Source organism: Lepidochelys kempii, chromosome 3, assembly GCF_965140265.1.
Source record: "Lepidochelys kempii isolate rLepKem1 chromosome 3, rLepKem1.hap2, whole genome shotgun sequence".
Taxonomy (NCBI): domain Eukaryota; kingdom Metazoa; phylum Chordata; order Testudines; family Cheloniidae; genus Lepidochelys; species Lepidochelys kempii.
The window spans coordinates 187,965,979-187,992,748 of NC_133258.1; the positions used below are offsets into that span (position 1 = coordinate 187,965,979).

The 26,770-nt window shown below is 42.6% G+C and overlaps 1 protein-coding gene across 2 annotated transcripts in view; it reads left to right on the plus strand.

The window, feature by feature from the left end:
* Nucleotides 1–1,373: 1,373 nt before the first annotated feature.
* VRK2 (VRK serine/threonine kinase 2) overlaps nt 1,374–26,770 on the plus strand; it is a 67,615-nt gene continuing 42,218 nt past the window's right edge. The window contains exons 1-7 of one of the 2 annotated variants that reach the window (XM_073339348.1): nt 1,374–1,588; nt 2,664–2,804; nt 15,221–15,276; nt 15,836–15,905; nt 16,668–16,755; nt 16,910–17,018; nt 18,716–18,808. In XM_073339348.1, the coding sequence (XP_073195449.1) occupies nt 2,669–2,804; nt 15,221–15,276; nt 15,836–15,905; nt 16,668–16,755; nt 16,910–17,018; nt 18,716–18,808 (552 nt within the window). In that variant the 5' untranslated portion in view covers nt 1,374–1,588; nt 2,664–2,668. The other variant, XM_073339349.1, reaches the window with a different exon arrangement.

Sequence of the window (26,770 nt, forward strand, 5' to 3'; positions counted from 1 at the left end):
GCTCTTCTTTTGCAGAGCTGTCTGAACCTTTTTTCGTTTTGTCACCTTATCCTTTTTCATGATGAGTCAAAAGCTCAAGAGAGTTTACAGCTATTTTTGGAGTTCAGAGTTTTACATTAAACCCCAACTTTCATAGAATCACAGAATCATAGACTATCAGTGTTGGAAGGGACCTCAGGAAGTCATCCAGTCCAACCCCCTGCTCAAAGCAGGACCAATCCCCAACTAAATCATCCCAGCCAGGGCTTTGTCAAGCCTGACTTTAAAAACTTCTAAGGAAGGAGATTCCACCACCTCCCCACTAATTCACTGATTTCACAACACTCATAACATGGTCATTATTTCCAAGGAACTGAAAGAAAATCACCGGCTCAGTTCTCATTTTTTCCATAAGAGGAAAAAATCAGCAACACAACCACAAGTTTTGTTTCTTGGGAAAACATATCATTCCTCTGTATGCAGATTTAACAAGATGTTTTCATGTAGTTTCTGCTAATTTTCAGTTACTCTTTGGTTTCTATAAGGATCCTTCTCTTGCTCCCTTCAAAAAATACGTGTAGTATAGGCCACACCTTACACCCCCTTCTACAGTCACCACTCCAGTGAGAATTCTTTACAGTGGACTCCAATAGTCTGACTATAGCACTTCCAGAGAGTATGAGCTGTTATGACAGAGGCATCTCTCAAAGCTTCTTCCTCTGGGGTGGGATAGCTCGGTGGTTTGACCTTTGGCCTGCTAAGCTGAGGGTTGTGAGTTCAAGCCTTGAGGGGGCCATTTAGGGATCTGGGGCAAAAATTGGGGATTGGTCCTGCTTTGAGCAGGGGGTTGGACTAGGAGACCTCCTGAGGTCCCTTCAAACCCTGATAGTCTAAAAAAAATGCACAAGGTTTTTAAATGTTGTGCACAGAACTTCCGGGGAAGGATAGGTCACTGGTTTGAGCACTGGCCTAATAAACCCAGGGTTGTGAGTTCAATCCTTGAAGGGGCCATTTAGGGATGGGGCAAAAATTGGGGATTGGTCCTGCTTTGAGCAGGGGGTTGGACTAGATGACCCCTGAGGTCCCTTCCAACCCTGATACTCTATGATTCATGATTCCACCAGGGCTCCCCTGCCTCTCCACAGGGCAGGGAACATGTGGCCCCCAAACAGCCAGGCACTTTATTTCATTCTTTAGTATTGGTTTAATCTTTAGAACACTTCATGCTGAAGCGGGGCATGTTCCGAGTGTGCCCCTCCAACGCGAGGTAGGACACCCACTGTTTGACAATCCCGCCCCCCCTCGGACGAGCGGGCACATCAGGCGCACCCCGCACTCTTTCCCGCTGAGCCGCGGCTTCTCTCTCACAGGCGCTTCCCCTGCCGCCGCCGCCGCCGGGCACTGGGGCGAGCCCACAGGAAGCCGCGCCCGCGCTCCCCGAGCCGCACCCGGCGCGGCTCCTCGCACGCCTGCCCCGGCTGCTGTCACTCATCCCCCATGTGACTGCCGGGGTTCCTGGGCTCTCCGGCCGCTGCTCCTCCGCTCCGAGGCTGGCCCGGCCCGGCTACACGAGGAAGGCGGGGGGCGCCGGCGGCCTGAGGCGGGGCCGGTTAGTGTCTCGGGGAGCGGGTGGGACCGCGCGGATCCGACCGGCCTGGGAAGAGTCTGTGGCTGCCGCGGCGCCCTGGAGCAGGAGCCCGCGAGGGAGAAGGAGCCCCCAGTAGCTGCGGGGATTGGCGGGGGGTGGAGACCAGGAGCAGCTCTCTGAAACGAGCTGGGTGAGCCGGGGGTGTCGGAGGGAGCTTGGGGCGGCCGGAGCAAGGCTGCAGGTGGGAGGGAAGCTGGGGGAGTTGTTGGGAAATCGCCTGGAGCAGAGCGGGGAGTAGGAGCACCTGGGCAGCCTTCCCCCGTCTGCTGCCATCTCCTTTAGCCGGTCTGTTCTCCCCGGCTGCGCTCGCCATCCGGGGAGTGGGCTAAGAGAACCACTCAGGCCAAAGTCAGCCCCGGAAAAAGGTGTAAGAGACCCGTGCAGGGCAGATAGCACCAGCCACCTGTGTAAAGTGCTTTGAGAGTCTGAAAAATCCCACTGACAGAACTCAGGGCTTGTGTGAAAGGATAAAGGGCTCCCTCTCAGTCAGGCCTGCCCACCTTCGAACACATGGTTCCAGAGTGGGGTCTTGGTATTTCAAACCAGATGTTTAGACCCCCAAAGCCACCCGGGATGATGCATCTCACCTCACTGAGCTTAGTAAAGAACAGAGTGCAGACTCAGGTGGTTGTTCTGTAGTCCACTGATTATTTTTATAATGGTGCATATTCCTAAACTATCAACTCATAGTTTAAAGGCTGTACTGTGGACTCATGCCAGGTTGCATGTTTGTAGATTTTTTCAGTGCAACTTTCCTTCCATCCCTCTGTCTCAGCCACTCACCTAGTAATAATGTTGTTGCTTGAATGGGATTGCCCCCCTCGTTGTTTAGGCCTTGCCTCCCTGTAGTCATTTACCTTCACTTTGAACTGGAATAAAACACTATTTGGTAGCATTTTAAACCCTCTTTGCACAGGAATAAGTTATTACTCAGGTGCAAGGCTGTGGAAGACTTAACTATGATTTTCGTTTTGGAACAAGGGAATTGGAAGGTTTCGTTTTCTTTCATACTGGTTTCATTTTCTTTTCTTTCAAGGTGTGATGCCACCTAAAGGGTGTGGAAAAAGCAAGCTCCCTGTCCCCCTTCCCAAAGGAATGATAATGAAAGACACTGAAGGAAAAGAGTGGAGGCTGGGCAATATAATTGGCCAGGGAGGATTTGGATTGATCTATTTAGGTAAAGCATGAGTGTTAATTACGAGAGTATTTCTGTGAGTTGTCTGTTCTACTTTATCCTTTAAAACAAAATGGTTTAAAAAAAAAGTTGTTGCTAATCCACTAAAGAAACAACAAGAGGTGCCAGAATGTGTTTCACGATCTTAAACAGCACTCAGCTGAATGCTCAGGTGATTGAGAAGTTTTCCTGAAGGAACTGCATGATTCTTTCCCAGAGTACTGCTTGTAGAGCCTGCAGCGTGAAGCATATACCTTGGGCACCTATGGGGCAGCGCTTGAGCAGAAGATTGCCAGAGAGTAGCAATAGTAAGTGCTGTAGGATATGCTGATTCAGTATGTGGCAGTAACTCAAGTCAGTACTGATCCAGTGCTCCAAAGTGCTGTTAGGGGCATTGGCTGTTGAAGGTGCCATCTTTCAGCTGAGACATAAAATCAAGATACAGAGCTTTTGGTCATTAAAGAACTAATTACACATTTTATAGCAATAGTAGTATTAACTTTGGTGCTATGTATGAATTAAAGCCACACTTTTTCCAGCAGTTTCAGCTGAAAAAGGTACTCTTCACTTGTCCAAAATGGCATAGTATAGCTGCATGCTCTTCAACAGATGCTATATTTCTATTCAGAGGTAGCTGCTTTTCAGTGGTGAAAAAGTGATAAATAGTTTGTAAAACACTTCGGGATCATTTATATCAACATGTAAATTACTACTGTTGGTCTCTATAAAAGAGAAAAATCTGTTTACAAAGCAGCATGATGGACTTTTCCTGTACCACACACATGCAGGATAAATATGGGAACTAGTGTACAATGAAAATCTGTCGGGAACTACATTGAGCTTGTACTGAGAGCAGTGAAGAATTAGTCCTGAATAGCAACATCAGTACAACCCATCATCCCTAAAGGCAAACATGCTCTTCTTAAGTTAGATAGCGGTATGTTAACTAGTGTTCCCAGACCTGGGGTATTAATATTCAAAACCTGCTGATCAAGGCACTTCAATATGTGGATTGAATGTGCATTGCACATACAAAAATCTGTTGTACCTTTTTAATTTTTCTCCATTTATTTTGTCATGGAAAGTGTAATTGCATTTTTTGGCATCCATTCTTTGTGCCATTTCTTTATTTTCTATTTTCCACTCTTTCTGTTTATGTGCTATGACATTTAGCTCATACAAATTGCTTTGTTAGAAGATTATATGGTAATACGTTTGAAGACAGCAGAAGCTTTCCTTGTTGCATGGTTTCTAGACCCCTGGAACAAGTCAATTTTTCATTAGAACAAGCGCCATATACCAAATGACTTATTTCTCAGTTCTTTTGTCTTTTTAACTGCAACTTCTTCTGCATGGGTGGATCCTCTTTGCCCACACAGAGCTACACTGGAAGCAGAAGCACAGGAGTTTGCCCACATGGAGAAAATGACTGGAGCCTTGGTGAATGTGGAACAAGCTTTTACTTTCTGTAGCAGAACTTATGGGTGTTCGTTACATCCTATTCAGCCATAAGTATGTGCCACTGTTTTCTTGATGATAGATGCAGTAGTGTCTCTTGCATTTTTTCTGTTCCATCTGTCATGCATTGATGTCCTTGTTCCAGATATTTGCTTTCCTGCTCAGGAACAGCTGGGACTGAGCAGAATTCCTCCATATTTTTTCCTTGTGTTTGGTGTGGCAAAGCACAGAGCTGGGTAGCGACTGTGCACAGTCACGAAAACCCACATTTTACTTCTTGGAGACTGGTTCTACCTGAGGACTGGTATGTTAGTGCTCTAAATAAAATGGATGCCTTAAAACTGTTCCGTCAGCAATGGTGGTTGTAAATTATAGCAAAAATCATCAATCTTATCTGCACACTCTGACATCTACCATTTCAGTCATAAGAAACTGAGAAGAAAAACTGTGAACAAGGCTGCGATTAACCAAGATGTCCTGCTTTCTAGAATGGAAAAGAGGATGGCATCCATTCCACTGTATGACTGCATAGAGGAGAGAAAGATGATTTCATTAGCAACCTAAATACCACTGCTTCTGATTGCTCTTCATACATTCAGTCCTGTACCACTTGCCAATCATTTAAGCATACAGAGACAAACTAATATGTGCTTGACGCTTCTTCAAAAGATGCTCAGTTTAATCCACATTAAGACATATTTCACTCCAGTCCTTTGCTTCCCCATATGTTCCATTAGTAAAAGAAGAAGCAGGCAAACTCTGTTTTAATCAACCAGTGTCCAATAATATTCTGTCTTAATATTAATCTTTCTTAATACACTCTTTTGGGAGGTGCTTGATCAGCATCTGTTGCTCAAGGCCAAGAAAACAAAAAAAAAATCCTAGTTGTCTTATCTCTGTCTCATTCCATTCTATAGAATTCTATTCATAGCCTTCCCAGACAGGGGTGAAAGTAAGGGGGTATGGGCCGGTATGGCATACCGGTAAAAGGTAGCCTCCAGTACCGGCCCATACAACTGACTTTAAAGCGCTACTTTAACGTCACTGCCCCTTTTGCGCAGCGATGACCCGGCAGAGCAGCCAATGGGGGGTGCAAAAAGGGCAGCGCTGCTGACGGGGGGTGGGGGCAAAAGAAGTAGCTGCCCTGGGCCCTCTAAATTGCCGCTGGAGCCCCGGGCAGCGCGGGCCAGGGAGCACAGATGGATGGGCCCGGGGACGCTGACCCCCCTGCCCCTTACGCCCGAGGCCATGCCCCTTCTGGGGCGGGGCCAGAGCAGCCCTGTACCGGTAAGAGCTGCATTTTACTTTCACCCCTGTTCCCAGGGTGAGATCAGTAACCAAGGCCCCTCAGAAATGTGCAGTCACAGAAGAGGTGAGGGACAGAGCTGTTCTGATATTTACATTTTTCTTTTGATGTACATGATTTCTTTTATGACCTTCTCTTAAACATCAGTCAATTGCCTTGGAGAGATCCTATGTCTAGAGCATATATAGGAAGCATTACCATAAGAAAATATACCCCAGCATGAGCAATGGAATGAAGTCAAGATGCCTCCTGAAATTGCTAGTCAAGGATTATTTGTTGGGAGGGGGAAAAAGAAAGTAATGGAAGGTTGGGGAATGGAAACTTACAAAGGTTCCCACAGAGAAGTGAGAATGATTCGTGGGACTCTGATGTAGTAATGAGGGGAAACTGAATTGAGAATGTGGTTTTGTTTGTTATAACAACACTTTTCTCCGGTGGAACCCAGATTACTCTCATAGGGTACGTGTTTAGAACATCCGGTGCAACAGTGAAGGAGGAATAATTCAGTGTAAGTAATTCTCAATCTAAAGCAAAAAAAATTAATTGTGTACCAAATCTACTAGGGCATTTCCTATTACAGGAAAACCATACAAGACCTTGTAAATGGTATATTGCATGGAGATTGGTACATGTTTCATGCAGATTTTACTGGTTTTCTTTCTGACCACACAGACCACAGATGACTTCAACTATTGTGGTGTAATGCTCTTTGAATCCCACCATGCTGAGGCAGAGAGCAGCCAGAGGAGTGGTATGGAATGATATTGCAGTCTAGGGCCATTGTATATTTTGGTTTTGTGTTCCTAATGAGTATAGCAGGAATAGCCGGAAAAAAATATAGCTGTTGGGTAGAATCTTTGCAAATGTCATTCTTGTTTACTTCTACTTTCTATCAGAAGGAAGACCCGGTACTGGTTATGGCACTAAGATGGAGGCTTAGTTCCAATTGTAACACAGAAATTAGAAAGAGGAACATAGCAGATTGACTCAGCAGTGCATAACTCAGCTGAAACAGGAAATGGATCAGACTTATCAGCAAAGATTGACTCTGTGCTGTAAAGAAAGGTCCAAAACAAGGAATCTTATTTCTCATATTCATTATGACTAGGCCCCTATCAAATTCTCGGCCATGAAAAATGCATCACAGACTGTGAAATCTGGTCTTTTGTGTGCTTTTACCCTATACTATACAGATTTCCCAGGGGAGACCAGCGTTACCCAAATTGGGGGTCCTGACCCAAAAGGGAGTTGCAGGGGGGTCACAAGATTATTTTAGGGGTCTTGCAATATTGTCATCCTTACTTATGCACTGCCTTCCGAGCTAGGCAGTTGGAGAGCGGCGGCTGTTGGCTGTGTGCCCAGCTCTGGAGGCAGCGCCTCGCCAGCAGCAGTGCAGAAGTAAGGATGGTAATGCTATACTATTCCACCCTTACTTCTGTGTTGCTGCCTTCAGAGCTGGGCAGCCAGAGAGGGGCAGCTGCTGACTGAGGGCCCAGCTCTGCAGGCAGCAGCGTGGAAGTAAGGGTGACAATACCATACCAGGCCATCCTGACTTCTGCGCTGCTGCTGCTCGTGGTGGTGCCTCTGCCTTCAGAGCTGGGCTCCCGGCCAGCAGCCGCTGCTCTCCGGCTGCCTGGCTTTGAACTTAGCGCTGCCGCCACCACCAAGAGCACAGAAGTAAGGGTCTCAGTATTGCAACCCCCCTTACAATAACCTTGCAACCCCCCTGCAACTCCCTTTTGGATCAGAACCCCTACAATTACAACACTGTGAAATTCAAATTTAAATAGTTGAAATAATAAAATTTATGATTTTTAAAATCCTATGACTGAAATTCCACAAAATGGACTGTGAATTTGGTAGGGCCCTAATTATGACAGACATTGTGGCTGAAATAACACCAGCCAGCAGCTCAGTTTGGGCCTGGTTCTGCAAAGATTTGAGCACTCTCTAATCCCATTGTCTTTAGTGGTGTTCAAGAGTTCTCACTTCACATGGTCAGTTCCTTAGAAATACATACTAATGAATAAGAACTAGGTCTCATTTAGGTAGTCCTGTGACTGAGATACGTCTTTTTCACCCCCTTCTTGAGAGGAGTAGAGTTCTGTTCATATGTATATATATTGCTCTGTGTTGTGGAGTAACTACTAAACTTGAAATGAGGAGCTAATCCAGAGGAAATTCTAGAGAACTGAACAAAATGGGCCACACAGTAGGATATGCTAGGTTTGAATGTCTGCAAAATGTGAACAGCACAGCAATTTTATAAAAATGAAGGTTAACTTTGCTGGCTGTATCTTTTAATAAGTAGTTTTACAGCAGTAGTATAAAGTTTTTGATGTGCATTGTTACAGCTTAATTCCCTATTAAGTATACGCCATACTCCATTAATCTTTAACAATGTACTTGAAAAATTTTATACTACTTATGCAACATATATTTACCACAGATGCATTTCCTGGAAGGCTTTGTTCACTAAATCAAAGCTGTGGAAAGCTATTAACTGACCCTGAACTCTTGGATTCAGTGGTGCACTTGGATTCAGCCATTTCAGGAATATGGCACCTAAACTTTTCTATATAGAAAAGTGCTTGTGTTTGCCCCTAATGCTCTTCCCTTTTACATATTTCTGCCTTCACTTTCAAGTGTCCTCTTTGCTCTGCACCTTCTCTTCCACTTAATTTTCACGTCTCTCTAGAGTCCCTCTAACAGCAGAAGGCTTACCAGCAATGTGATTCCTCCCTACGCTCCTGAAGAGCAGAGTTTCCCTCCATTGCTGGAAGCAATTTGAAACCGTCTAGGAGTGCTCTTCTGAATCAGTTTCAAGCTACTGCTTATGCCGAGGAAGAGTACTATGGTTGACAAGCCTGTCCTACCTAGGCTGATCCATATTAGAGCTTTCCTTCTGTTACCTACACTCTACCAGTGGCTTACCATGATAGAGCTCAGACAGAATCTTCCTATTCATTTGATGGGAGAGAAAAAAGCAAAGGAAACAGGGAACAATACCGTATTTCCATGGTACGATGCCCAATTTAAAGTCCTTTAGGGAATAGTGGCAGTACGTGGGAGAATTAAAGAAAAGTTTAGAAGGGTGCAAGTGAGAGAGAATACCAGACACTCATTTATCTTCCTTATCATGGCTAGTGATTGATGCTGGTCTTTACATAAATCATTCTCTATTTCCCACAGCAATGACTTCTTTAATACACAGTTAGGGCTGAAAATTTAAATGCAAAAACATCACACAATACTCAGTTAAGGTTCTAGCATCATTGTTAAGTCTGCTTTGCATTTCAACATCCATGTACAAGCTAGAAATTTCCTTCCTCACCACTGCCAGTGCTTGTACGTCCTTTGTACATATTCATTAGATGGTTACATCATAACATAAGTCTTCACTCCGAAGATGAAAGGTGAAGGCATAGAGATTTCTGGTCCATTTCTAGATGGTAGTTAGGAGTAGGGAGGTCGGATGTTACTGTAGGTATAACTTTTTTTGTATGCGTTAAGATATGGGTAGAAAAGAGGTCCAGCTATAGGTTACTTCCGATGTGATTTCCTAAAGGTATAATACTCTGTACTATGGAGATTGCCTGGGATATGTTGAGTTTGTAGCAAATCATGATAAAGATATATACAAAGTAAGGAGATGGAGGGAGAAGGAGGAGAATCAGCAGAAATGAATTCTTTGATGGCCATGAGCATCTAGAGATGCAATGTGATATACCATGCCATGAAGCATGTGTCCCTAAATTGGCATGGTATGATAACAGGAGGAACTTCTGCCCTAAGATATGGCATTTGCTGCAATATGCAAGGTGCCCCTCTAAATCCATTTTTGATCAGCACCTATGCCGTATTGAAACTGACATAGTACCTTCTGAGTGGTCACAGTGTCAGCCTTGCAGATGAGCAGGAGTGCAGTCATTCCAGAAACCAGTGCATGCATCAAGTTTAAGAGTTAAAGGCCTGGACTCCCATTCAAGAATGCTGAAATGGCTTTTGTTCCCGAGGTTAAAGGTTTCAGAGTAACAGCCGTGTTAGTCTGTATTCACAAAAAGAAAATGAGTACTTGTGGCACCTTAGAGACTAACCAATTTATTTGAGCATAAGCTTTCGTGAACTACAGCTCACTTCATCGGATGCATGAAAGCTTATGCTCAAATAAATTGGTTAGTCTCTAAGGTGCCACAAGTACTCCTTTTCTTTTTGAGGTTAAAGGATATGTCTTATCTACTCCAGCTCAGCTAGATTAACTTTGCAAGTTAGACAGTGTCTGTCTTAGCTCTGGAAGGCAAAATTTTGGCTCTGGTGAATTAGGATTAAAGTTTCATTAAAAGATGACAGAAATTATAATAAAATTTTCACCAGAACTGTGTTGTACTGGAAGCATTTACACATGCTCCACAAAATAGGTTTGCCGTGGAGCTCAGTTTTCTGCTGAATATCTTAGCCAGGTGCTATAGAAGCCAAATCCACAAGATTCTACTTCAAAGGCCTGTGTATATAATATCTGCTTAATAGAACCCCAAATTCACAAAGGAATACGAGAGAGAGACCATTTCTAAAGGCTTCTCAGAAATTAGTCTAGCCAGGAAATGATAGAGCATGGGATAAAATCATGAGAAGTCCTTTCTCAGGAAACTTAGAGTGTAAAGACTTGAAGGACTGAAATTATCAATTCCATGAGATATTGAAAGAAAACAAAAGGGGAAAAATACAAAGGGCTCTATTAAAACTAGGTGTTGTTTCTGCATGGCATTCTGATAGGTAATACTGTTATACCAATAAAATAAAAACCATCAGGATCTTACTAAAGGGGAAAAGGCAAAATGCCAGATTTATTGTGAATACAGAAAGAATCATAGTAAGCAGTTAGTTATAGCTATAACATTCCATTCAATTTCATATTTATTCACACATTCATTGATACACACAGGTTCTGCAAGGTTGCCTTAGAGTTGCTCATGCCAAGCCACTGGCCAGGTGGCCTGGACATGAGGAGGGAGCAGGGCCTTGTCAGATGCTCATCTGTTGCTCTTGGAAGTTGGTTTGCAGAATCAGACCCCAAAGTTTTCACTTTCTAGAGTCCATTTTTATAAGAATCTCTTCCTATGCCAGTCTATGGGAATTGCTTCATCATGCTGTTGCTGAATCAATCGGGAGATGGCACATTCCTGTTGGCTCCGTGTTGCCAGATGTTATCTTGTTCTTTGGTTCTCCCATTCTTGAGGCTGTTGGGTGGATTCCAGTCTGCCCTCCGGGGGTCCTCGGGTTATTTCCACTTGACGCCTTCTTCAGCTATTGGACACTGGATTCTTAGGCTGGCACCTCCCTGATCATTCAGTTATTATCCACACCAAGCATCCGTCCACATACATCCTCTATCTCTATTTTAATCACAATTGTTAACAAAGCGAGATGAATACAACAAAAGGGCGGGGAGTCTCTGGGTGCTGTTTCTGTTTTTACAGAGTATTGCTTTGAGTCTCTCTCTGTGTGAGTAGTGGTTGTTACAAAGAATTGCTTTGAGAACAGACTCTGTCTTAGAATGTACTAACACAATTAGCAGCTTGCAAGTTTCACACATAGAGGGAGAGAAACAGTACCAAAAACGAAGGGACCTCTTAATTAGTAATACCCTGGAATTTAAACTATGGGGAATCAAACTCATTTGTGATTTTAATATAGAATTTCTTTAATATGATCCAACAATACCACAATAATTTAACAACTGTAGATGGTAAATATTTAGTCTTTTTAATTATTGCCATTGCTGATTGTTTTTATTTATGATCAAGCCAGTGTTCTGAAAATGATTCTTTAGGATGTTTACATAAATCAAAACTTTCTTTACATTAAACACAGTGGGTGAAATCCTGGCCCTGTTGAAGTAAATGGCTAAACTCTCATTTACTTCAGTGGGGCCAGGATTTCACTAGTCTTTTCATTACTTTTATATAAACTAATTTGCAGTTCTTAGCCCTAGCTTTTGAGTACTGTGTTAATTTTTGAATCATGGGTTTTGTTTTATTCCTGTGTAAACAGAGCTGAGAGGACAATATCACTACACATTTTCATATCCCCTGGAAAACATGGCAAAAGATGATAAAAAGGCTTCTTGAGTTTATTCATGCTTCCAATATGAGCTTTTATCTCCCAAATAGCCAGCAGCAGCGTTGAGACCAGCTGGGGACAGGAATAGGGATATTTTTCCTCACTGCCAAATACACTGCTTTTCTTTTCCACTGTGTGAACTTTGTCTACAAACTGATTTTTATGAGAACCATTGTGAATACTTCACAATATTCCAAACATGACTGCCACAGATTAAACTGCTGAAACTAAAGCTGGCACATTTGAACTGGCAAATAAAACTGGCATGTTTCTTTGTCACGCTGAATGCAGTTGTGCTATGCAGTCCTAGGGAATCTCAGTTCATCCAGAAATTCTATTGTTACCTTGTCATATTTAAACACAGAAAGACTGATTAATTAAGATTGTGGTGCAAGTCAACAAACTCCATGAATTCATAGTTAAGGCTGATGGTGAGATCTTAGCCCAGCTTGCTGTCACTGGGCAAAGCTAGGAAATTCTGGAAATGAGTTAATTTGATATCATATTTTCTGCATTGCCTAGACACAGTAATTGGAAATTGTGGTGAAGAATGTAGACCTTATTTCAGCTTGTATTTTTAATGTCATCCTTCAGTTACTTTTCTCTGGTGCAGTAGTTGTAACTTATAACAATATTTCCACCAATGCTGAAAGCAAAAGTTCTAGAGATTCAAGATACATTTCAAAAATAATTCTTGAACTACAATGCATCCCACTTTTTTTGCAGCTAGTGTAAGTAAAATGTGTATGCCATAGCCAGAATCTGGAGAATTACACAATTGCCATATTATTTTGGAGTACCTTTGCTAACATGGTCCAACCATATAGTGCGCCTGGTACTCTGTGTGTACTTATATGCCATCAGAGTGCTCCTGCATTCCAGCACTGCTCTCCTACAGGGTGTCTGCTTATTAGCCCATAGTCTAGGACTTAACTGATTGTAGTATTATGTATAGCCATGTGCTACCACATAGAATGAGCTTAGCACATAGCTAATTATGTGTCTTATAGAGTAATTAACTATGGGCTAAACTTGCAGGAGAGTATGTGGTGCTGGTCTGTGAGGTATAATCAGGCTGTTAAACCTTCGGAGCCTTTCCAGTCTGTTAAGTAACTGCATAATAATCCATTTTAAAAAATGTTTATTATAGGCAAAAATAGTCGTCCTCACTTGTGGACCATAGTGGATAAATATAGTATCCAACTGCCTCCCAACATAAAGAGAAAAGGTGGGCGAGGTAGTATTTTTTTTATTGGACCAACTTCTATTGGTGAGAGAGAGACAAGCTTTTGAACTTACACACAAGCCCTTAAGAAGAGCTCTCTGTAAGCTTGAAAGCTTGTCTCTCTCACCAACAGAAGTTGGTCCAATAAAAGATATTCCTTCACCCATCTTGTCTCCCTAATATCCGGGATCAACATGGCTACAACATTGTATATTCCATATATAAATGGTTAATAAAAAGCAATACAGTGATATGTCTGTCACAATGCTAACAACATGAGCAACTTTGGGTATATCAGTATTTACAAATAGTTGCTTTAAACATTCCTCCTGTTATAGTCTGTATAGGATATTGCACTGGACATTGTAATACTTTGCCATGTATGATATATATATTTTTAAATTTACCTTCTTTCCCTCATAGACTTTAAGGCCAGAAGGGATCATCTATTCTGACCACCTGCACGTTGCAGGCCACAGAACCTCACCCACCTCCACTCCTGTAATATGCCCATAAACTTTGGCTGAGTTACTGAAGTCCTCAAATCTTGATTTAAAGACTTCAAGTTACAGAGAATCAACCATTTACCCTAGTTCAAACCAGCCAGTGGCTTGTGCACCATGCTGCAGAGGAAAGTGAAAAAAGTACTAGGGTCTCTGCCAATCTGACGTGGGGGGAAATTCCTTCCTGACCCCAGGTTTAGTGATTAGTTAGGTCCTGAGCATAAGAAATAAAGAATAGCCGTACTGGGTCAGACCAAAGGTCCGCCTAGCCCAGTATCCTATCTTCCGATGGAGGGAGTGAAAATAAGAGGGCACTTTATTGGGTGATCCATCCCCTGTCATCCAGTCCCAGCATCTAGCAGTCAGATGTTTAGGGACACCCAGAGCATGCGATTGCATCCCTGACCATCTTGGCTAATAGCAATTGATGGAATGGTGTGTCAGTGTGGATAAGTCTTGCATGTGGTAAGATCCACTCTGGACACCTGGGAAAGAATTCTCTTCAGTAACTCAAGAGTCCTCCCCCTTTGGTTTACCATCTTTCGCCATTGGAGATATCTGCTAATAGCAGTTCCGGATAGGCCATATGCCATTTTAGGCAATCTCAACACACTGTCCCTTCCATAAATTTATTAAGATCAATCTTAAAACAAATTAGGTTTTTTATCCTCTCTTCCTGATGTGGCCCCGTATGCTTCAGTGACATCCAAGGGAACAGAGTTCTCTCAGGGTCAGAAAAAAATAGATGCCTATTGTGCAAAGGGATTCTGTTTTGTAGCCTGTAATTGTCAAATATGTTCAGTTAGTGTTTTGAATTTTTTTGCACTAAGAGGCACAATCACTGGTCTCCTCTTTGGATGGGTTGTATCTGCACTCTCCACAACTCAGATCAGTGACTAAACAAATAATTCCAGAGTGGCAATCAAGGCTCAAGGGCCAGATTAAATTGAAATAGGGAAAGCAGACAACCCCATCTGGCAGCATGGCATAGGGCATAACTCTAGTAGAGTCTCTTTATCATGACAACAGATTGACTGGAAGCATACATAGAGACCCAACTGACTGAATGGTTTAGGAAATAGAAAACCGATTAGTCTATTTTAATATAACATAGTTTCACAAAAGTTCGGTGTGAATATGTAGTAGAGGTGCTCTCGTGGCTCTGTAGTTAAGATTGGGTTGACACATTCCACTGAAAGTACAGTAGAACCTCAGTTACAAACACTTCAGGAATGGAGGTTGTTCGACACTCTGAAATGTTTGTAACTGAACAAAACTTTATGGTTGTTCTTTCAAAAGTATACAACTGAACGTTGACTTAATACAGCTTTGAACCTTTACTATGCCGAAGAAAAATGCTGCTTTTAACCATCTTAATTTAAATGAAATAAGCACAGAAACAGTTTCCTTGTCAAATCTTTTATTTAAACATTCCCTTTCTTTTAATAGTGTACGTTGAACACAGTACTATACTAAATTTGCTCTTTTTTTGTCTCTCCTGCTGCCTGATTGTATACTTCTTGTTCCAAATGAGGTGTGTGGTTGACAGGTCAGTTCGTAACTCTGGTGATCGTAACTCTGAGTTTCTTCTGTAGGATTAATACATACAAGTATTATCAAAATAGGTTGAAGTTTTTTTAATTTTGAAATTTGGACAAAATTTCAAAAGGAAAACATTTCTAACAGTTTTGAGATGTCCTCCCACCCTCTTTTTTTTGTTTTGACCAAAACTACATGTTTTGCTGTTTAGTTGCAATTATATTGACTGTTGGGGGAAGTTTCATCACCATCTCTCTGATTTTTACAGCTTCCTCTCATGTTCATATTCCTGTAGAAGATGAGGCTGTGCATGTAATTAAAGTGGTAATGTTCATATCTCACTTCTAAATTATTTAAAGTACTAGCATTTTCTCATGTATTTTCTATTTATTCTTATTTGGAGCATTGAGTTGCATTGCATGTTTTTTGTGTGTGCCATTCTTCCATCACAGCATAATTTGTCTGCTGGAGGAGTGTTTTGTGATTCCTTAATGCTTGCTGTTTCTTTGCTTCCATTACTAACCATGGACATCACAATGAGGGGAGGGGGGGAATCAGACTGCATATTTAAGAATATACAGTGACTGAAGTTAAAATGTATTAATTTAATTTCCTAAATAGTACTTGTGTTAGTCTGTATTACATGTTTTCCTTTGAGCATTTGCAGTGAACAGCTTGTTTTGCCAACAGAAGTGATTGGTTTTTAAAACAATATACTGGCTATATTTTATGTAAAATAACTTTTGTCAAATGTCATAGTGTATCTTTTTTTAAAAAAAATGGATTTTAACCCACTTGGAACTATTATTATTTAGGAACTCCTTTTTTTTTTTTTTCTTCCCCAACTCACTTTATCACACCAAATTTATTTGTTCCTCTGTAGGAATATCTTGAAAATGGGCCTTTGTTTTCTGAATTGAAGTTTTACCAGAGAGCTGCAAAACAAGAGCACAGTAAGTAATATCAGCAAAACAAAATAAAATTAAAAGGTATATTTTTCCAATTAGAGCAATTGATATCTTGAAGCTTTTATATCAAGCATACTTCAAACACTGGGACTGATTCTGGTCTGGTTTACATTAGTTTTATTCTCACTGGTGTAAGTGAAAATAGAATCAGGACTAGTAGGGTGACAAATCTGAGGGAGAACTAGCCTCTCTCCATAGTCCATATTTTAGGCTATGGACAGAGCTGTTGCAAGGACTACTTAGTAAGGCTAGTACTGCCAATAACCGTTCCAGGAATGAAGTTACTCACATGCATAAGTGTTTGGAAGATTTAGTAGTAATTTAGGCACTGAACCTGCAAGCTCTTTACTCATAGTAGCAGTCCCAATGACTTCAGATGAGCAGAAATTGCACATGTACTTAAGTATTTTGCTCGATTGAGGCCTAATTGCATACTCTGATCCACTGTTTATTCAAGAAGGTAAATTCAAACAGTAAAGTCTGTAAAGGAATTAGTTTTTCTCCGCTACTGACTGGATTCCTATTGTGTTGTTATGACTCAGAGAAGCATATATCAAAGGAACACAGAGCTTTACTTTTGCAGAAAGTTACTTGCTGAACTTTTTAATTGGGCTGTTAGGTTAAAATAGTTACCTGTATGTGTTTTCATTTTAACAACAAAGATTCTAATGATAGTTAAATACTAAGGTTAAACTGTAGATTCTCAAACTACCTTAAATTCTGTCTTATCTATTATTATTTTGACAGTCAAAAAGTGGATGAGGCTCAGACAAATAGGATTTTTAGGAATTCCGGTGTTCTGGGGATCAGGCTTGGCTGAATACAATGGAAAAAGGTAATAACAAGGTGAATTGGAGTCAACGCTGTTGGGCTCATAGTTGCCCGAAGATTTATTTTCAATTAAATGAAGTATGTTTTGAGCTTGTTGATATAAAGCTATCTGTACCCCGTGTCTTACAAGGATTCCTCACTTGTGTATTTTCTAATAGTTACAGATTCATGGTCATGGAAAGATTAGGTGTAGACCTGCAAAGAATCTTGGACAATGATGGACACCGGTTTAAAAAAGAAACAGTTCTTCAACTTGGAGCCCGAATGGTAAGTGCAGAGGGGAAGGAAGTGGTTCTGTTTTTAATGTATTGAACTCTCCTAATGCATCTGCTCTTTGTGAAATGCTGAGATCTATTTCGGTCCCAAGTCAGCATGAAGTTGCATAGATACTTAAGTATCATCCTGAATCAGGGTCTTAATTTTCCTCTTCAAATTACATTTTTATGAAACTGAGTGTTATTGATTAGGAGTGGAAACTAGATCCTCTTTACACTAGATCTCTATGGGCCTGAGCCGAAGTGAATAGAAAAACTTCTATTGACTTCAGTGGGCTTTGGATCAGGCTCAGTAACAGGATGAGACAAAATGTTCAAATATGGATGCCTAAAGTTAGGCGCCTCACCCATATTTGGACACACCAGCTAAGTGGCCTTATTTTCAGAGATTTTGAAGGTGCCTAATGTTAGCCAGGCAGGTTAGACAATTTTGGCCACAGTGCTTTCAGCACCACCATCTTTGTTATGCAGAAGGATATTTAATCTGATTTCACATCTTCCTCATTGTACAGGCCAAAATAAGCCTGTAGGATTGTACATGTATCATCATTGTTTTCAAATTCCTTTAAACTAGCATAGATTGATGGGTGATTATATGCTGTGTCGTTTGGGAATGCCATTTGTTTTGTGAGAGAGTGGCACAGTACCCCTTGCTATAACAAACCCCTGGGGATCCAAGCCATGTGTGCGGTATGGCAAGGGAATGCTTGTCCGGTGGCCCCAGGGCCAAAGGAGCACTTTGCCCCCTTTCTCTCCTCCTCCCCCCCACAAACTTGCAGTCTTGGGGCCAAAGGAGCTCTCATCCCCCCACCACAGCAGGTGGAGCTGGAGGCAGGATCCAGGGACCATGTTTGCTATAGCTTAAGGTTTGCTATTGCAAAGGGCATTATAGCAAGGGTCTACTGTATCATCAAATAAATGCAATAAAATGCATTTATATTGCCCCTTTACCATCTTCCCTGCATTCTGTCACTAATCTCTTTTCACTGATGGACCGGTGGTTTTAACATTCCAACACTGGGTGCCTCTCAAACAGCCATTTTTTTTCTTTGTGTAAATCAGTCCACTGTAAACATGTTTCTCTTCTCATCAAATATGAAAGTACCTCTCCTGATCTGAAGTGCAGGGTTAGCAATAATTAGTCATAGACCTATTAACAGTCTTAAGGTCCAATATTTTGTGAACCATCAGGACCAGATATGTTATCCCTTTGGAGAGTTAGGAATTCCCCCAGCCCTTCCAGTATTAGTTTCATTAATGGAACATGAGAAAAAAGACCTTAAAATCACATTTAAAGAGATTTTACAAATTTCAAAGATCTATAGGGTAGATATATATGGATAAAATGTGGCCCAGCTGGCATGTGCCCTTACATTCCAGCATCAGCTACCTGCATTATAGCAGTGGAAGGAAGTGGACAGAATGGGGCAGGAAATGGCCAGAGTCTTGGCTTTGCTTTCCTTTCCTATGCATCTGGCAGCGTACACTGGGATGGGCATAGACCCAGAACAATATAATCTATCCCTGGTCCCAGGGGAACCAGGAGGGCTGCTGCTAATGCAGGGCAGATCATTACCTTACATTCTAGCCTATAATGTGGCAGTTGAGGCTCATTGAATAAGTGAAGTATGTTTAGGTGATGATGAGAATAATAATAAATAAACATTCCCTTTTGGACTTTTTTCCTAGTTGGATGCCTTGGAATATATGCATGAAAATGAGTATGTTCATGGTGACATTAAAGCAGCAAATCTACTTCTGGGCTACACAAATCCACATGAGGTAAACACAGTATCTTTTACAATTACTGTATACTGTTGCCATAACACTTTCACTGTTGATGTTCATTCTGTCCTATGCAGTTTTCCTTCCTTTCCACTTAAGGGTATGTCTACACTACGAAATTAGGTTGGATTTATAGAAGTTGGTTTTTTAGAAATCGTTTTTATACAGTCGATTGTGTGTCCCCCCCCCCCACACAAAATGCTCTAAGTGCATTAAGTGCATTAACTTGGCGGAGTGCTTCCACAGTACCGAGGCTAGCATCGACTTCTGGAGTGTTGCACTGTTTGTAGCTATCCCACAGTTCCCGCAGTCTCCGCTGCCCATTGGAATTCTGGGTTGAGATCCCAATACCTGATGGGGCAAAAAACATTGCCTTGGGTGGTTCTGGGTACATGTCATCAGGCCCTTCTTCCCTCCCCCCCTCTGTGAAAGCAAGGGCAGACAAACGTTTCGCGCCTTTTTTCCTGAGTTACCTGTGCAGACGCCAGACCATGGCAAGCATGGAGCCCGCTCAGCTCACTGTCACTGTATGTCTCCTGGGTGCTGGCAGACGCGGTACTGCATTGCTACACAGCAGCAGCAACCCATTGCCTTGTGGCAGCAGATGGTGCAATAGGCCTGAAAACCATCCTCATTGTGTCCAAGGTGCTCCTGGCCGCCTTGGTAAGGTCGGTCAGGAGCGCCTGGGCAGATATGGGCGCAGCGACTAAATTAGAAGTGACTCGACCAGGTCATTCTCTTTTGTCCTGCAGGCAGTCCTGTTGTACCATCTTATGGTGAGCAGGCAGGAGATGAGGATGGCTAGCAGTCCTACTGCACCATCTGCTGCCAGCCAAAGATGTAAAAGATAGATGGAGTGGATCAAAACAAGAAATAGACCAGATTTGTTTTGTATTCTTTTGCTGCCTCCCCCCCCCCCCGTGAAATCAATGGCTGACAGTCGTTTTGGTGAGGTCTGTCAGGGGTAGCTTGAAAACTTTAATGGAGATTCAGTCCTGCCTGAAATACCAGAGGGAGGGATAGCTTAGTGGCTTAAGCATTGACCTGCTAAACCCAGAGTTTTGAGTTCAATCCTTGAGGGAGCCATTCTGTGTGACCGTTGTTTTTGTTTCTCCTTGATGTAAAGCCACCACCTTTGTTGATTTTAATTCCCTGTAAGCCATGTCGTCAGTCGTCCCTCCCTCCCCTCCCTCAGAGCAACGGCAGACAATCGTTCCGCGCCTTTTTTCTGTGCAGACGCCATACCACGGCAAGCATGGAGCCCGCTTAGATCACTTTGGCAATTAGGAGCACATTAAACACCACGCGCATTATCCAGCGGTATATGCAGCACCAGAAGCTGCCAAAGCGAAACCGGGCCAAGTAGGCGACGTCAGCATGGTGATGAGAGTGATGAGGACATGGACACAGACTTCTCTCAAAGCACGGGCCCTGGCAATGCGGACATCATGGTGTTAATGGGGCAGGTTCATGCGGTGGAACGCCAATTCTGGGCCCGGGAAACAAGCACAGACTGGTGGGACCACATAGTGTTGCAGGTCTGGGACGATTCCCAGTGGCTGCGAAACTTTCGCATGCGTAAGGGCACTTTCATGGAACTTTATAACTTGCTTTCCCCTGCCCTGAAGTGCATGAATACGAAGATGAGAGCAGCCCTCACAGTTGGAAAGTGAGTGGCAATAGCCCCATGGAAGCTTGCAATGCCAGACAGCTACTGGTCAGTCGGGAATCAATTTGGAGTGGGCAAATCTACTGTGGGGGCTGCTGTGATCCAAGTAGCCAATGAAATCAAAGATCTGCTGATATCAAGGGTAGTGACCCTGGGAAATATGCAGGTCATAGTGGATGGCTTTGCTGCAATGGGATTCCCTAACTGCGGTGGGGCCATAGACGGAACCCATATCCCTACCTTGGCACCAGAGCACCAAGCCAGCGAGTACATAAACCGCAAGGGGTACTTTTCAGTAGTGCTGCAAGCACTGGTGGATCACAAGGGATGGTTCACCAACATCAGTGTGGGATGGCCGGGAAAGGTACATGATGCTCGCATCTTCAGGAACTCTGGTCTGTTTCAAAAGCTGCAGGAATGGACTTTATTCCCAGACCAGAAAATAACCATTGGGGGTGTTGAAATGCCTATAGTTATCCTTGGGGACCCAGCCTACCCCTTAATGCCATGGCTCATGAAGCCGTACACAGGCAGCCTGGACAGTAGTCAGGAGCTGTTCAACTACAGGCTGAGCAAGTGCAGAATGGTGGTAGAATGTGCTTTTGGACTTTTAAAAGCACGCTGGCGCAGTTTACTGACTCAGTTAGACCTCAGCTAAACCAATATTCCCACTGTTATTACTGCATGCTGTGCGCTCCACAATATCTGTGAGAGTAAGGGGGAGACGTTTATGGTGGGGTGGGAGGTTAAGGCAAATCACCTGGCCACTGGTTACGCGCAGCCAGACACCAGGGTGGTTAGAAGAGCACATGAGAGCACGGTGCGCATCAGAGAAGCTTTGAAAACCAGTTTCATGACTGGCCAGGCTACAGTGTGAAAGTTCTGTTTGTTGAAACCAAATGAAACCACCCCGCCCCTTGGTTCACTCTACTTCCCTGTAAGCTAACCACCCTCCCCTCCTCCCTTCGATCACCGCTTGCAGAGGCAATAAAGTCATTGTTGCTTCACATTCATGCATTCTTTATTCATTCATCACACAAATAGGGGGATAACTGCCAAGGTAGCCTGGGAGGGGTGGTGGAGGAGGGAAGGACAAGGCCACACAGCACTTTAAAAGTTTAAAACTTTAAAACTTATTGAATGCCAGCCTTCTGTTGCTTGGGCAACCCTCTGGGTTAGAGTGGCTGGGTGGTCAGAGGCCCCCCCACCGCGTTCTTGGGCGTCTGGGTGAGGAGGCTATGGAACGTGGGGAGGAGGGCGGTTGGTTACACAGGGGCTATAGCGGCGGTCTGTGCTCCAACTGCCTTTCCTGCAGCTCAACCATATGCTGGAGCATATTAGTTTGATCCTCCAACAGCCTCAGCATTGAATCCTGCCTCCTCTCATCACACTGCCGTCACCGTTCAGTTTCAGCCCTCTCTTCAGCTCACCACTTACTCTCCTCAGCCCGCCACCTCTCCTCCCGGTCATTTTGTGCTTTCCTGCACTCTGACATTGTCTGCCTTCACGCATTTGTCTGCTCTGTCGGTGTGGGAGGACAGCATGAGCTCAGAGAGCATTTCATTGCGAGTGCGTTTTTTTTCACCTTCTAATCTTCACTAGCCTCTGGGAAGGAGAAGATCCTGTGAACCTTGAAACACATGCAGCTGGTGGAGGAAACAAAAAAGGGACAGTGGTATTTTAAAAAGACACATTTTATAGAACAATGGGTACACTCTTTCATGGTAAACCTTGTTGTTAACATTACATACATAGCACATGTACTTTCTTTCCAGGGTCGCATTTTGCTTCCCCCCACCACGTGGCTAGCTCCTCCCCCCTCCCCGTGGCTAACAGCGGGGAACGTTTCTGTTCAGCCACAGGCAAACAGCCCAGCAGGAATGGGTGCCCCTGAATGTCCCCTTAAGAAAAGCACCTTCTTTCAACCAGGTGACCATGAATGATATCACTCTCCTGAGGATAACAGAGAGAGAGAAAGAACGGATGTTGTTTGAATGCCAGCAAACATACACTGCAATGCTTTGTTCTGCAATGATTCCCGAGTACATGCTACTGGCCTGGAGTGGTAAAGTGTCCTACCATGGTGGATGGAATAAGGCTGCCCTCCCCAGAAACCTTTTGCAAAGGCTTTGGGAGTACATCCAGGAGAGCCGCAAATGCCAGGGCAAATTAATCATTAAACATGCTTGCTTTTAAACCATGTATATTATTTTAAAAGGTACACTCATCAGAGGTCCCTTCTCCGCCTGGCGGGTCTGGGAGGCAGCCTTGGGTGGGTTCGGGGGGTACTGGCTCCAGGTCCAGGGTGAGAAACAGTTCCTGGCTGTCGGGAAAACCGGTTTCTCCGCTTCCTTCTGTGAGCTATCTACAACTTCATCATCATCATCATCTTCCTCGTCCCCAAAACCTGCTTCTGTGTTGCCTCCATGTCCATTGAAGGAGTCAAACAACACGGCTGGGGTAGTGGTGGCTGAACCCCCTAAAATGGCGTGCAGCTCATCATAGAAGCGGCATGTTTGGGGCTCTGACCCGGAGCAGCCGTTTGCCTCTCTGGTTTTCTGATAGGCTTGCCTCAGCTCCTTAAGTTTCACTCGGCACTGCTTTGGGTCCCTGTTATGGCCTCTGTCCTTCATGCCCTCGGAGATTTTGACAAATGTTTTGGCATTTCGAAAACTGGAACGGAGTTCTGATAGCACGGATTCCTCTCCCCATACAGTGATCAGATCCCGTACCTCCCGTTTGGTCCATGCTGGAGCTCTTTTGCAATTCTGGGACTCCATCATGGTCACCTCTGCTGATGAGCTCTACACTCACCTGCAGCTTGCCACACTGGCCAAACAGGAAATTGAAATTCAAAAGTTTGCGGGCCTTTTCCTGTTTACCTGGCCAGTGCATCTGAGTTGAGAGTGCTGTCCAGAGCGGTCACAACGGAGCACTCTGGGATAGCTCTCGGAGGCCAATACCATCTAATTGCATCCACAGTACCCCAAATTTGACCTGGCAAGGCCTATTTCAGCACTAATCCCCTTGTCGGGGGTGGAGTAAGGAAATTGATTTTAAGAGCCCTTTAAGTTGAAAAAAAGGGATTCGTTTTGTGGATGGGTACAGGGTTAAATCGATTTAACGCTGCTAAATTCGACCTCAACTCCTAGTGTAGACCAGGGCTTAGAGAACTTATAGTATGGACACCATCTTATCAAGTGTGAATCATTGGGCTAGATCCTCAGCTCTATTAAGCTTATGTTCAGTGCGGCTAAGGAGAGAAGCAAGGAAAGGCATTGTTAAACCACCTTTCAGGTCCCCTGATCCTGTGGCTGCCAGGGGTCAAAATGGCCCATAGAGTAACTTGGAGAAGCCTAATGGCTCTTCTATATTATGCCATCTGGACTGGTGCAAAGGGACTTTACACGGGTTAAGGATCTGGCCCATTGTATTCAGTTTCTCAAGATATTCCTGGCTTTCTGGTATTGTTATAAGCGCTGTGGCTTTTACTTTCCTGTCCTGTTCATTGTAGAGAGGTATATTAGGTGAATAATATGAAGGCTACTGTATGCTTTTAGCATACAGCAGATTGTGAAGTGCTTTGAGATCTGCTGATGAAAGATCAAGATAGTGCTATTACTAAGGGAGTAGAGTGGCTATAAAGTGAAAACCCATTTTCAAGAAACATGTTGAAATTTTTGAAGTTGTTTTCATTTCATAGTGTTTGAAATGGATCCATTTTTGTTTTTTACACTTTTCATTTTTAAATAAAAACCATTTTGGTTATGTCTTATGTAACAATTGAAAAACTTACCGAAAGAGCATGGGGAAATTTTTTGACTGTTCTTGACAAAAATTTCATTTTTGAATGAGGGCCATTTTTATGTGAACTTTTCCCTTGAAAAACGTCAACCAGCTCTAATGGACAATTTGATTTTCTTCCAACTTCTATGACTCTGCCTCTGTGACAGACAAGTATTGCCAAAGTGTTATTTCACTTTGTTTGGAGGTGTTTACCATTGAACGACCCAAAAACCACTCCAAAAGCTTACTTTATTTCCCAGTTCCCTTTCTGTATTTCAGCATTCAGAAATATTACGCTCATATGACTGTTTAACATTAATTTTTCAGCTTTCTTTAAACTGTCTTATGTTTAAATATGTCTTAGAAGTTACCATGGTGGTTTGAAACAACTTCTTGTAGACTTCTGTAATAGTCCATTGTCAGCTTATGGTGTTCACCAGACAAATGAATCTGGGAGACAGTTTTGGAGAAACAAGTTAATTGCTATCTAAGCTTATTAGCACAACACAGATTGTTTTCCATCTTAGCTTTCCATGTTTTATTATGATAATGCTAAAATGCAGTGATTTTTCATGTTGCAATCACTTTGTGCTGTTGAGTCAGTTTAGTAATTGCAAAAAGTTTTGAGTCTTAATAGACTTTGATTAGTTACTTATATATTAGCCGGTTTGTGATTCGTGCCTCATGCTGTTTAGTATTAGTAATCCTTCACTTTAACGAGTACTAAAATCACTCAAATTGAAAACAAGGTGACTGGGTCAGTGGACAGAGGTTTGAATGGAAGTTTAATTTAGTTTGTACCAATAAAAAATAATTTTGGCTATGTAACTCAGGGTGCACGATGTGCATGTTTATTGCTGACAGATCTAGTTGCATTGAATGACTTTTTTTTTCTCCTGTAGAAGCACTCAGATATTTTTCTATAGTAACTTAAAATGTAACCTCCATGTTAGAAAGGGGAAGGAGAGGAGGGACTTACAATACTTGCCTGTATTAGATAGGGGTAGAACAGGGATTGAACTTTATTTGTGAATTCCCAGGCAAATGAGGAGGCATCGAGTGCTTGTAATAAAAGAAGGAGCTCAAAAAGAATCAAATTTCTGAGTCACAGTGTCAGATCCTCAACTGGTGTACATGGACTTCAGTGGAACTACTGTACTAATTTGGTGTAATAATTTACACCAGCCAAGGGTCTGATGCACAACAGCTCAAAAATCTCTGGGTGCATGTGTAGTGATTGGATGTTATAAACATATTTTAAGATAAATGTACCTGTGCTAGCCATGGGACTATTGTTCACTAGAATGTAAAGGAAATCTTCCATAGTTAGTTTCCTGTATATCTTAAAATATTTATACAGTCTATTTGCGGTGTGTGAGAACAGAGAGTAACATCTTGACAGCATTATATCTAACCTTTTCAAATGAGCAGCTGTACATACACCACATAACTGAATAATCCTTCACCTGGAATCATCACCAGCGGCCTGATCCTGAAAGCTGTCTGCTTCCACAACTTGAACTCATGTCAGTAAGAGTTCACTGCTCAGGGGCCATACAGGATCAGGCTTTGTGTTTCACACAGTAGTTTATTGCTTTTTGCACTAACAATAGCATCACTGAGTTCTGGGCCTAATTAAGTGAGCTTTCTAATATGCTGGTGATCCAAATTTATTATCCAACTAACAAAGCAATACATCATGAGATTTTATATGGCAGCTCCATTGACCAAAAAGGAAGACGGTGATATTTCACCCCGCGTCACGTGTTTTGTAACATAATTAGTAGTATTGTTTTATTCTTAATTTGATAATCCTACGTGAATCTCCCGGCACCATTCATATGAAATTTGACTCTAGCTCTTTCATGCTGAGGATGGAATTTCATCCAACCTTCGCAGTGTGTTTAAAAAAGGTAGGTGACGTTATCCCTGCTTTTAAATTGACAGAACTGAAACACAGGGTTGTTAAGTGCTAGGCTAATGGCAAGTCAGAAATAGGCACAATCAGGAATAGAACTCTTATTGACTGACTTCTAGCTCCATGCTTGAAGCACGTGGGAGGCTTTGCTACCGAATAATTACTGTGTGGGATTTGTTTTTGTAATGGAAGGGGGGTTAATGTGTCACACTTTTAAGATTTAAGGTCTTTTTAAAAATCCAAATTAATCCATTTTTGTCAATATTAGTCAAGATGCATTGTCACTTATGTGTAAAACAGATTTATTTAAAAATCACATTAGGCAGGCCAGTAAGTACAGTGATGTTAGGAGACATGATATCAGTTTTAAAAAGTTTATTTTCTTATTCCATGTTACATTCAGAGACCTAGACAGGTCTGTACTTTCAGAACTGTGCATGTACATTTACAGCCATTATTTACATTTGTCATTGAACATGCAATTATTAGGATTTATGGATGCATATTTGGCATGCATATCTGCATACACAGTTCCAAACATTTATTCTTTAGCTTATTACAGTATTATGAGAACCTTTTAAATGTA